A 13053-nucleotide genomic window follows, 5' to 3' on the forward strand; every position below is an offset into this window, starting at 1 on the left:
AAGTGCGGACGTCCCTCCGTTTGCCACCGTACGGCTCCGATGACGTGGCGCCTCCACCCCAGTGGCCTCCAGCAGCGTCCCCGATCACTTTCTCTCCCCGGCGAGTCCGCCGAATTCCAGTTTTCTGACGTGATCGATTTTGTTTGAAGTTTTGGGTGATCTCGTGAGAAAACTGGAAAATAACGGACTCGCCGGGAAGGGAAAGTGACCGGGGACGCTACTGGAGGCTGCTGGGGTGGAGGCGTGCCATCGTCGGAGCCGTACGGTGGCAAACGGAGGGACATCCGCACTTTAAGGGCTGTGCGGACGTCCTCTTTAGAACGCCGTCGTATATATATATAAAGAAACACAGCTGTTTATTTAAACAAAAGGCAATTTACAAGGAGGCAGACAAGGAGACGGCTTTAGATAGCTAAAGAGGGCAGCTAGGGACAGCCCATCTGATAATGCTAACTCAAAGCTTAGGGCTTTGGGGCTTATATTACACAGTTAAGAATAATGGAAGAAAAAGTATAATCCCTAAAAGCCTTAGAAGTAGAAGCCCATATCCATGCTCAAATCTTAACTCTCTCCCACAGGTCTTCCCTCTCCACAGCATAGGTTTCAAATAATCTTTTCTTTCCATCCACACCACCCAAAGTACAGCTAGCACCCCAAAACCGCAAAGGATTCTGGCCTTCTTCCCTTTGCCAAAAGCTGAAGTATTTTGTTTTAGTAAGTCGCTCCTCCCTAATTGAGCTGTCCAGTTCACTCTTGCCTCCCTAAATAACTTCTTCCATAAGAAATTAGCCACTTTGCAGTGCACAAAGACATGATCATTGAAAAAGCAAGTTGACTGTCAATTTGGACTTAGCTGGGTATATGGGCCTCTTCTTCGAGAGTTCACATTCTGTGTAACTTGTGGATCTTTTAAAGAATTTAATGCATGCAGTCGACTTCCATGTCTTAAGAAACACATGGTGCGCAGACAGAATAAGTGCAGTGCAGATATATTTGATTGTACTGAGCATCTTATTATAACTGAACCTAATGCTTTACATAAACAATGACCCAATTCAAAAGTAAATTACTCGTTTTTGCCTGGTTTTCATTTTGTGTCTCATTTTTCTCATTTTGTTACTTAATTTCCTTTAGCTCTTCAAATATTAGCTTAGTGGTGCACATTTGCAGGTGTATCCTTGTCCAAAAGGTTCGATAAGACACAGAGAATTGGTTAACAGATCTGGTGGAAAAGAGCAGTATGTAATTCCATTTTCTTTATGTCACCTAAGTAAAGAAATTCTTTCTTTGTTTTCTGATAAGATGCACTGGGTTTATTTTTGAATTATTTAAATGGAACTCAATTGGGTCAGGTTAGATCATCATACACATCAAATTGGAACGAGGAATTGATACTGATGATGATAGATTGTCACATGTCATTTAGCTGCATTGATGGATCCTTTACCTGAACAACTTATCATGCCTTTCTTGCCAGAAAAGGCAATTACCTTATCCAATACCAGCCTTTGTTGTGGCTTCTTGCATTTATTGTTTTAATTTTCATTTATGCAGATTTCCTTTTCTTATTGATCCGAATACCGGCATATCAATGTATGAAAGCGGTAAGTTATGGAAACTTCATTTTCACAGTTTTGCCTCTCTCTCTCTCTCCCTGCCTCCCTCTCTAAATATCTATATGTGATATGAACGTAAGATTACCTATCCTCTTGGTTTCTAGTTTTGCTGAAAATGTGTGTTAAACCTGGTTTTGAGGTTTAATATAATGCCATGCCATCAATTCAAAAATTATATATAATAAATAAGAAGACTATCTGTTCTCACTTTTTCCTGGTCATGATGTATTTTTATTCAGTTTGTAACAGATTATTGTACATAAAGAGTGTTATCCCTGTGTATATATCTTGGGTAAATCACATAGTAATTTAATTCATCATTTCTTTAGTTAGACCTTGTAAAATCTTATGTCTGGCTGCCATATGGCAAAGACCTACTTTGGAATAGGAGTGGGGGGAGCTATGGGAGAGAGTAAAATATCAGGCAGTGCTTCGGGCCTCTGTTTCAGTGGCTTTAAAAGAATAGTCTTTCTTCCAGTATGTTATACAGGAAGGCTGCTGTAATCTAGGATGCAAAGCTTTTGTAGGGGAGTGGGTTGTCCTGTCCACAATCGTCTATCTCTGTTTTTTTTCTTTTTTCTTTTTTTCCCTTTTTCTCAAGGGCTTAGAGTAAGGCTTTGCGTTTCGGTTCCTACCTTCTGGACTACTGGTCCATGATCTCTTTCTTGTACTCTTCTTTTTTCAATATTTTTTTTCTTTTCTATTAAGAGATAAATGGTGAAGCTGGTCACGTACTCCATGAGAAGCACCAGAGGACATGTACATCTGTTCTACACTTCTACTCTTATTTGGCAGACCATCCTGCTAATATTATCTTGCCAATGGATATTCAAGAGAGGCATCTTCATCCAGGATTGTCGACTCATAATGAATTTACATTATACTCTAGAAAGCTATTGGCTCCAATTATAGTAATGCAACCTGAAGGGTACAAAAACTCATGTATCTGACTTAAGTATTTGAAGTTCTCCAGAACTAAGGATGAAAAAATCATAGGCTGAAGGTGCTATTCTACTATGTAAGTATGTATAAAACAATAGGTGTAAGAGAGTAAATTTACTCATCTAAATTTTCCCTGTCAGAATAATTGCTGATGACTCCTCTACAACAAAATAATTAAACTAAAGTTCTGAAACTGGAGCAACTCAGGTTCCAAATTTACAACAACCAATTCTAAATCTAAATGAATATAACAACATGTTGTAGTTTCGAAGTATTTTCTGCACCTTATTTGAATCTAGTCTATATAGACTTAAAAAACTGTGTAAAAGACCTGTTAAATAGGTTTTATCTTTGTCATTTGAAATTATTTTACTGAAGCTATATTATATGCTTTGTCTCTACTTTTGATGATAGGTGAAATCGTGAGATACCTTTTTCAGCAATATGGGAAAGGCAGAAAACCTTCACCGGGGCTTTTGGAAAGGTATTGAACCTCAATTTCTTCTCATAGGACAAGAATCTCAATTTCTACACGAGTATATCACAACTAATGCTAGTCTGGTATTACATAAATAACTCTGATGAAATCGGTTTGCATATGTATTGCTTTGACGAAGATATTTCAACCAAGTACAATGACATTAGAAGTTTACATGGGTATTGCACTCCTCAGTGAATTTGAAATTCCTTCTCATGATATAGAATAATGCAAAAAGGAGATAATGTTATGGTGAGCTTCAGGTGATAGAATTTTGGTAACCGGAGGATTTAGGGGAAATTTTAAATTGCTGTAATTTATGGGAAACAAAAAGGAGAAGGGAAATGACTTGATGAGAGTAAGGATATATCAAGGAACCAAGCATACTACTTGTTTCCATTCATTCAAATCTGATTTTGGTTAGCAGAGATAACCTTATTTATTCACTTTGAGTAATGCATCACCCTTGCACAGACTAATAAACAACAACAGACCATTGCATAAGTTAAAAGACTTGTTTTATCTTAAGAATTTCATACTCTTTATAGAACTTAAGATTATCTCTAAAAATGACTATAATTCTGTATTTTGAACTGTCAGACTTTTAAACTACCACACACTTCTCTTTAGAACCAAAAGGTCTAAAGTTAATAATTTAGCCAGTGATATTAGTCTTAGCTTACTAGAGGGAAATTTCTAACTAAACATTACGTAGCTACTGAACCATCTCCCCAAAAGACTACTTAAAACTGATATAAATGGAGAGTCAGATCAAGTAAATCTTTACATTTTTTTATATTTCTTATTTTTATATTTTTGAGATTGCAATTAATCTCTCTCTCTCTCTCTCATTAAATATTCCGCTTGCAGTACATTGCTGACAGGGTGGATTCCTACAATACTTCGAGCAGGTAGAGGAATGACATTGTGGGAAAGGGTGAGCTTAGAGCCACCACCTGAAAAGCTGGAGCTTTACTCATACGAAAATAATCCGGTGAGATAAATGATCTCTACATGTGATTTATGCAGTTGTTCTGTAAGTAGTCAATCATTCTCTGTAGTCACAAGAAATCATGATTTAATCTCTTAAAGTTGAATTCCTCTCCTTTCTCCAAATCATTTTCGGGTTTATTTAAGAATCAGTTGCAGTGGCATGAAGTACATGAGGAAGAAGCTGTTTAAAGTTATATGAAAACAAAAACTTTTACTTGTTAAAAAGATTTGGTTATGATTTCCTTTCTCCAAGATTGGGCTTATAAATGTGTTCCAAGTGTCTAGAGTTAGAGGATGGTGAAGGTTTTCTGAACATGACTAGATGAAACTTAAGGGTCCAAATGCAAGCTTCCACTTTTATCATCATGGGGATAGAGCATTACAGTTGTTTTATGAGATGAAAACGTGAAGTGCAGATTTATGTAACATATTTAGTCTCTCCTGAATGCTTCATGTAACCAAATCCTGCTGTTGAGAAGTTGAAGCCCAAAGAAATATGATTGTTTTGTGGAAATTTTATGTTGGTCAGGACTTCTTAATGAAGCTGAAAACTGTATTGAGGACAACCACACAATCTTGATGTATGTTTGGATAACTTTGTTTGATACTTCTACTAAGGTTGATTCTGAGGCAGGGAAATGTAGTAGCTTTCAAATGCATCTAGGAGCATACAAGTGATACAACCAAAACGTTTTGTTGTGATCAATATGTATTTGTCTCTAGGAAGGTGAAAGAAAAAGATAAGTGTGTTCTGGGGTTGAAAAAAAAGAGATTGGGATTGGAACCTTCACTGAGGGATGAACTCACACTTTGGGTGCATTTGTCTGAGTAAAATTGCTTCATGGTATTATGTTATAGGGGAATGTCTATATATATATTTTTTTTAAGGAATGTGGATGAACACAAACTTTTGTGGACTTGAAGTAGATTCGGGGTTGAAATGGGTATTCGTTGGATGGCGGTTGACAGAAAGATTTAGGCTTTATCCTTGATTAAAAAATATGGTGTTTCGGAAAAACTGCTTAGATTACTAACATCCACTGATAGATTCACAGATAAGAGAGGAAATAAGTTTCCAGTTTCAACATGCATGTGATGGGAATCCCTATTTAGTGCATGATATCGAAAATCTAAGCTGTTAAAGTTAATATGTGCCAAACCAATTGAGGGAAAAAAATAAGAATTACCTGTTGATTATAGTATGTGAAGATATGGGAAAAGAAGAAGAAGATTATAACAGCTGAAGCGGACAGAAAAGAATAATAGAGGAAGGAGAGGAACTAGGTCCTCCATATTCTGCCTGAACTTCTGAACTTGTGACATGGCCTCCAGAAATGATTCGTGATTAACCAAAGAGCTAATTATTCCTATGTGCATATGTAGTCATCCCAGTTTCCATGACATTCATTGACAGATGAGGCAAAACCCTAGGATCATCATTGCATAATACTCTGTTTCTTGTGCTTCAATCACATCGTATAGAAATCCTGCAGTAGCTTTATGGCATTATGTTATCTATTGCATATTTCTCATCCTTTCCATTCCTTACATCTAACTTTTGGCAGTATGCACGAATTGTGCGTGAGGCACTTTGTGAGTTGGAGCTTCCGTACATCCTACAGAATGTAGGACAAGGGTCCCTGCGGTCTAAGCTGCTTGTTGATGCATCAGGGTCCAAAGAGGTTAGGGTTACATCAGTATGTTGGTTCCGCAAGTTTCTCGTGTTGTTGAATTTGATTGAAATTTATTCCGCATAATCATATTTGATGTGTGTCTGCTACTGTCTCCCCCCGTTTAGTTATAACGTGTTTCCTATGGTCTTGAGGTTTGATCACAGTTGTTTGTCATTAATGAATATAGTTTTCATGTATTTCTCAACTCTCAACTGATTAGCAAGTGAAAAACTCAAAAAAGAAACCCAAAAAAGAAATAAATAAGATGCTGGTTTTGGTTATAGGCCTTGCTTAGACTTCAAATAGTAATGAAATAAAATTCAAGTATTATAAGTTTTCAGCATCCTCCCGTCTATTCTATGGGTCTCTGTCAGTACCATCTTGTACTGATACATTAGTGGAAGACCACCTCAAGGGAGGCATACTCGCACCTTGCAGTGGTAGATTGTGGAGAGCTGGTCTGCCATTGCAATGGTCTAGTCTACTAAGAATGTATCAGTAGAACGTTGTACTTAAGATTCTATCCAGTTTGTTCCCTTTGTCTTTCATCAATAACTTCTTACCTTTGTTTTGGCTCTTCCTTTTTATGATCATCTGGTACTGAGAAACTGTAGGGATGACTTAGAAAACTGTCTTCTTATAGGTTCCCTACTTGATTGATCCCAACACTGGTACTCATGTTGGTGACTACAAGAAGATCCTGTCTTACTTGTTCCAGACATATTCAGTAGCCGCTGTATAGGATATAAATCAGTTGCAACTGCTGCAACGCTCAAAAATCCAAATGGCTGGAGGTAATTTCACTATATGAGTACATGCCGTAACAAATTATTTAGTAATTTGACATCCTTAAATATTCAGTTCCTCTGTAAATTTGAAAACTGTATGACATGTACATATGCTGTAACAAAATTACTTGGTGGTATACGCAATCTGCTTCATATTTTCTGTGTTTCCTTTTCCCTATTATGAATTGATGACAATGAAGCACATGTAAAAGTTCTCTTAACAGGGCTTGAAGTTTACTCCAAACAGAATTGGAACAAAGAATCTTTAAATTTGGGAAAAATGTGTGTAAAACCTCACAGCCACTAGAGTTCCTAGTATTTGAAGGAAAACAGTGAAGTGGCACTATATTGGTTATGTTCTCCTCTATAGTGCGACCTCTGTCCACTCTGAATGGTAATCATACTTCCCCAATGGCATGAATCTGGATCATTTTCTCTCTTTGCTCATATATTGAGTTTTAGACAAATCAAATGTGCATGAAGGTGGCAGTAGTACTTCATGACAGTTATTTGCTATGTGCTTCGTGTATATACTATGTGCTTCATTTTCTCTCTGTATATAAGTTTGTATGCCATGCATTAATGTACAGCAGAATTTTCCCATACCAGGGACCTCTTGATGAAGTGTTTAGCTCTTGGCTGGAATGGCCACCTATGATATTTGTTGTATAGAGCATTGTTCTCTATTTTTGTGTTCTAATTTGACCTATGATACATACTGAGATGTGATGCGATTTGTCGAAGTAGAACTTGAGATGCCCAAGCACTTTCTTGGATTGTAGGTTTTTTTTTTTTTTTAGTTATGAATTTCTTCAAATGCATGAGGACTATGTAATAAGTTTAGGAAAAAGGATTCAGGAAAAAAAATAAAGGCTACATCCTATTAGGCTTGAGGTTTGCTTTGAACATAAATCAAGAGTACAAACATGACACAATCTGTTATGCTTCTAATCTAAGGTGAAATATTGCCACACTCGCAAATGGGAAACACACATATGACAACATAGGAACCACTATAATATTAAACATCACATTACGCACCGAATTTGGATCAGAGAAGCGAGGATGACACAAAACTAACTTAACATGAGATGAAAATGACACACGAAATGCTTTTGAAACTATTTGGGCAGCTGCAGCTCCAAGTTAGCATTTGGGTTGGTTTCAAGCTTCGCCTTCTCCTTTCTCTTCCCCCAAAGAACAGTATAGAGCCCGACCACGATTAAGATTGACCCTATCGCACTGAATCAGCAATTTTATTCAGACAACAAATTGGTTAGTACCTTGAATCACAAGTAAACTAATCGAAGTAGCACGAATTCAAATAGAGACCTTATACACTTACGTTCCCAGGTACATTTTCTCATGAAGCAGAGCCCAACTCGAAACAGCCACAAAAATGAGCAGCAGAGGGTTGAAGACTGACACATATGGAGGTCCTTTCCTCTGAATACACCATAAAGTGAGGAAAAATGCTACTGCAGAACCCATAATCCCCTGAAATGAATGAAATGGATTTTAGTACATATTTAGTTCAAGTTACTTGCTAAGATCATTCATGAATAAGTACTGAAAATTATACAGCGCACCCGGGTGTATCCACCGTTGATTTTGAACCCGCGAAAAAAAAAAAAAAAAATTAGACGGTGGAGATGACGGGTGCGCGGAATAGGCTCTCGAATAAGTACATACTGTATAAAGGCTTGCGGTCAGCCTCATGGGGTTAGTCAATGCCCATGCATGTCTATTATGCTCTACACATACAGCAATGAGCCCACACTCCAAACTGGCCATGAAACACATCAATGCAGTGCTTGTGTAAGGAGCCGGAAACATAACACTCACTTTGGCCTGGAAATATAAACAGATATCGATTAATCAAGTTCTAAGTTCTAACTAAGTTTTCTACACAAGAAAACTTATGGGTTGCATTTGTACTTGTTTGGATGTTGAACCAAATTGCCCAACCTAAAGCGCTGATGACGATTAAAATGGGGCCAACAAAGGAGTTGGCATTGTTGCCAGCAGCACTTGACTCTCTCAATTTCTGAGCATAGCTCCAGTGAATTTTGGATTCACCTATCTCAATAATTGTCCCATGGTAAAATGCCAGTATCATTGCTCCACTTATACACACTACTGTTCCCGTCACCTTCGCTAGCCCTGCCTTGTTCTTCATTGTTGCTGATTCTTGTCTGAAAATTAATTTAACAATGACTCAATTTCAATCTTAGAAAGATAAAAACTAGAAGTAAAAACAGAATGGGTAATACATATATATGGTAAAGCAGTAGAAACCTGAAAAGGACTGCAAGGATAAATGTCAGTGCTGGGAGTGTATTTCCCACTGCAGAAACAATGATTGGAGAGGTTTCGTTCAATCCAACAAAATAGAAAATATGGTTCGCAGTTGCTCTGCATGTTTAGGAATCCAGTCACAAGTTAATACCACATAATTAGCTTAAAAATACATATATACATATATACTTGCTGACTTGAAAAACCAATAGTTTTAAAAAGAGAATCAATAGACCAGCGGATTAAGTGATACTTCTGGTTGTTCGAAAATAGAGCTAAAATTATCCCTGCGTTCTTATATGTGTTCTAATGTCATGATCAGGAGCAGGTTTTGAAATGAAGGCTTGGACTTGTAGGGGTGTGAGGTATGAATAATGAGCCGAAGAGTTTTGAGTTGAAAGCTAAACAGAAGAAGCCAAAGCTATTTGAGCTGGAAACAGAGCTTCTGAAATGTATTGATGAAACTAATCAAACTATGTTTCAGTCTACCCTTCATTTAGTTCTCTTTTTCATGTTCGTGCGCAACTATATTGGTTCTGTAATGCTTTTGGTAGTTAAATGTAATCCTCATGATTGACCTCTGGAATGAACATGTCATTTTTATCCCTCAATTGCTTCACATCGATTTTCTGTACATCTCATTGGTACGGTTATGGTTAAAACTGTTTTTTTTTTTTTTTTCCTGATCTAAATCACTAAATCAGTATGTTGTAACTCATCGTAGATGCACTATGATACTAATTGAGTTCCTACATATTAATAGAAATGACATTTTGTACTATGAATAAAGAAGGAAAAAGATGTTCTACTTCATAAAAAGATGTTCTACTTCATTAATAGAAAAAGATGTTTTTCTTTACAAGAAAAACAAAGAAAAAAAACGAAATAATCCCCCAAAGAACCCAAAATCTAATTTGACGGATCATAGATCATCAAATATCCAGTTTTATAATTAAAATACTAAATCCAACACACACTATACTCACGCATACAGGAAGGCTAGTGTATATATATCTGAGTACTTACCCGCTTAAGGAACATAGGAAAATCTGGAAAAGAATATAGGCATTGTGATCTGGGGTCTTGTGTCCCTATCAGGAATAGAAACAAACAACCAAACATTTTATTACCATGTTCTTTAGATTTCACAGAAAAAAAAAAAAAAAAAAAAGCCCAATTCCATTACAAAAAGAAACATTATATTACCAAGTGTATAAATTTCACAGAGAAAAGCAGTTTACCATTCCATCCAATAAGCAAAAGGAGCCAAGGCTAAGGTGGCGAAAGTTTGACGATAAGCAACAAGAACAAGAGGGCTCATTTTAGACTCCAAAGCAAGTTTACAAATAATGTTCATTCCTGTATAGAACGCTTGCACAGACACCATGGCCAAACATGGCAGATAGCTATTACCATAACCAATTGCCATTGCGTTCACTGAAATATATAGCACTTTTACAAATTTGCGCTACATATCTAGAAGCAGCAGAGCAACTAATTTAGAGATACAGAAATAAAGCTAGCAAGAGAAATTTGGAGACTGAGAAATTGTTGGGAAAAATAATATAATGGAAGTAACAACTCAAACCACACAAAGGATAAATATGCAAAGATGTAAAAGATAGAGGAAAGGGAACACCAGATATAACGTGGTTCGGAAATGTGCTTACGTCCACGAGGCAGCAATAACAAGAACTTCCACTATGAAATAATGGGTACACGAGATACACAACTTCAAGAACACTACTTGAAGGAAACCCTCTCTCACACTTGTTTTGCTACCAACTACTCTACACTCTCAACTTGGAGTGGACACTCTTCTCTACTTGGAAGATGGATGTTTGAGATGGATGAGATGCTTGGAATGAGCAAATGACTCTCCTTTTATAGGTAAGGAGGAATCATCTAGACCTCTCATTAGTGCTCTCCCAATAAATGGTACTTCATGAATCTTCCTGTAACTCATGTCTTGACTATAACTCCAAAACCATCCATGTTCTTTGTGTAACTCATGTAACGTTTGTGTAACTCATGTAACGTTTGTGTAACTCATGTAACTTATGTAACTCATGAAACCTTTCATTACTATTTTATTTATTTTGGTCTGGATATTATAACAGAAATCAGGTACTGGGATCATAATAATCTTATATAAGAGAAAGGTGAATAGAAGCTTGCGTGAAAATAAGAGAAAAGAGAAGCCGTTGGAGGACTGATCGCGCATTGCTTGAAACCAGCGAGTGAATACAGCTAGGTTAAAGACACACACTACATTAGCAATCTTCGCATAAAGCTCATACAACAATTCTATTCTGATGAGGTTTGAGTTACAACTTTAGCTAACAACTATTAGGAGTTTGTATGAGAAAAGAAAGGAAAAAAAAAAAACAACTACTAGGAATTGGATAATTATCCATATATATAAGTTTGAGTTTGAGTTTGAGTTGATGAGTACAATGTGATATGTATAATGTTTGAATTCTAAATGTGATTAAATATTTATATATATAATTATTATTAATTTTCAGGGTAAATTATCAAACGAAGCAACCTCCAAATTAAACAACATATTGGAAATTCCTAGAAGAGAGAGAAGAGCAGCATCTGATATTTATAAACTCATAACCTGGTAAAAAGAAAAAGAAAAAAAAGTAGAAAAAAATAACTATAAAACTATATATAAAACCAGAAAATACCTAGAGCCAAAGCCACACCCAGCTTGTAGAACACTTCGCAGAAGCAATGACGTCCTCCTCCCATACCGTCCGCCTCTGATAGCAAGTTAGCAACACCACAAACACCTACCTTCCCTCAACCAGCCATGCACCCTAGGGCTGCATATTTGGTTCGGTTCAAGTCGATCCGATCCGAATAAGGCCGTTTGGATCGGATCTTATCGGATCTTGATTATTAAAAATACAGCTTTTTGTGGATCCGATCCGTTTAAGTAAGTTCGGATCGGATCGGATCCTGGAATAACCAAATTAAAGCACACTGTTTTCTTGCAAAGCCTCATCAGCTTTTTTCTCTCTTTCTCTGCTAATCTCTGAGCTTCATATACATATCGACAAAGCATGCATATGCATCAATATGTGGCACTACTATGGAGCATGTGAATAGAGATGCTTTGTGCTCTGTGTATGAATCTACTGGTCTCTGAATCATCATCTCTCTTCGAGTCTTTGACACGTACGTACATCGAGAGCAGTACGTGTCGTCCATTTCATCTCCTTCACCTCTCTGATTCTTCTATTTAAGTTGCACTCTTCTGCTCTCTGAACCCTCATCATCTCAGTCATCTTCTTTCTTTCTAGCTCTTTATTAACTTCACGGCCTTCTTAAGCATCGATGATGGGGAGGAAATGTCTGGTTGTTTTCTTCTTGCTCTTCATTGTTCTCGCTTCACGTAAGTCTCACTCCTTAATCACCACTCCCAGCTCGATAGCTCTGCTATCTATTAACAGCTAGTACTATGAAATCTGATTAATGTTTGATGTTGTTGAATATGCAGAAGATATGATAGTGCCAAGTGAGGCTAGGGTTTGCGAGTCGCAGAGTCATGGTTTCCATGGGACATGCATTCGCGCCCATAACTGTGCTCTCGTCTGCAGGCACGAGGGTTTCTCCGGTGGCAGATGCCGCGGCTTCCGGCGCCGATGCTTTTGCACTCGAAGATGTTGAACATGCATGGATCCATCCCATCATCGTTGCAATTAATTTGCACCTGCATGCATCTAGTTCAATTTGCTACTATTTCGATTCAAGTTCTGAATATTTATATATCTATCTAGCCTACCTTTTTAAGCATTGCAGCTAATTTGGGAATAAAAAAATTCAGCAAGAGGAAATTTGTTGTTATGCTAGGTTATGTACGTTACTCTGTTGTGCAATATATGTGATGCAATCTATTAAACATTCTCATACTGAAATACAATAAATTAGCATCTCCAACAGTTTCTTTTATAATTTTTATATTGTAGGGAAGTAAAAATAAACGTTTAAAGTAATATTTTTCTTCTACAAATCCAACATTTTCTATTTTAGAGATTTCACATTCTCCAAATCATTTTATAAAATTATAGAGTTTACTGCAAATATAAAGAAATTTGGTTTTTTCTCACTTCATATTTCATACATTTTCTATTTTAGAGAAAATTTTAGGAAATATGTTGGAGCAAAACAACCAAAATTTTCCTTAAAATTGAAAAACCCAAAAATATAAGAAAGCTGTTAGAGTTGCTCTTAGATGATTTTCTAGTGGGAAT

At 36.8% G+C, this 13053-nt stretch overlaps 2 protein-coding genes and 1 pseudogene across 2 annotated transcripts in view; 2 read left to right on the forward strand and 1 right to left on the reverse strand.

Annotated features, from left to right (window-relative positions):
- The window catches only part of LOC101297355, a 10859-nt gene extending 4415 nt beyond the window's left edge, over nt 1-6444 (forward strand). Inside the window, exons 5-10 of the mRNA XM_004301414.1 lie at nt 1171-1238; nt 1555-1604; nt 2973-3042; nt 3907-4030; nt 5595-5711; nt 6346-6444. Of these exons, the coding sequence (XP_004301462.1) occupies nt 1171-1238; nt 1555-1604; nt 2973-3042; nt 3907-4030; nt 5595-5711; nt 6346-6444 (528 nt within the window). The remainder of the gene's footprint in view (nt 1-1170; nt 1239-1554; nt 1605-2972; nt 3043-3906; nt 4031-5594; nt 5712-6345) is intronic.
- Nucleotides 6445-7611: 1167 nt separating this feature from the next.
- Nucleotides 7612-10217, reverse strand: LOC101297647 (annotated as a pseudogene).
- A 1853-nt stretch (nt 10218-12070) lies between these two features.
- On the forward strand, nt 12071-12469 carry LOC101297939 (defensin-like protein-like). The gene is made up of 2 exons (XM_004301415.1): nt 12071-12194; nt 12300-12469. Exons 1-2 carry the CDS (start codon nt 12137-12139, stop codon nt 12467-12469), a joined length of 228 nt encoding a protein of 75 aa, XP_004301463.1. The 5' UTR covers nt 12071-12136.
- Nucleotides 12470-13053: the final 584 nt, after the last annotated feature.

The sequence above is a fragment of the Fragaria vesca genome, linkage group LG5 (genome assembly GCF_000184155.1).
Source record: "Fragaria vesca subsp. vesca linkage group LG5, FraVesHawaii_1.0, whole genome shotgun sequence".
In the NCBI taxonomy this organism is placed as follows: Eukaryota; Viridiplantae; Streptophyta; class Magnoliopsida; order Rosales; family Rosaceae; genus Fragaria; species Fragaria vesca.

Coding starts and splice junctions, on each gene's coding strand:
- LOC101297939 (XM_004301415.1), top strand. CDS start 12,137: ATGATGGGGAGGAAATGTCTGGTTGTTTTCTTCTTGCTCTTCATTGTT. Junction 12,195..12,299: donor CTTCATTGTTCTCGCTTCAC/GTAAGTCTCACT, acceptor TTGAATATGCAG/AAGATATGATAGTGCCAAGT.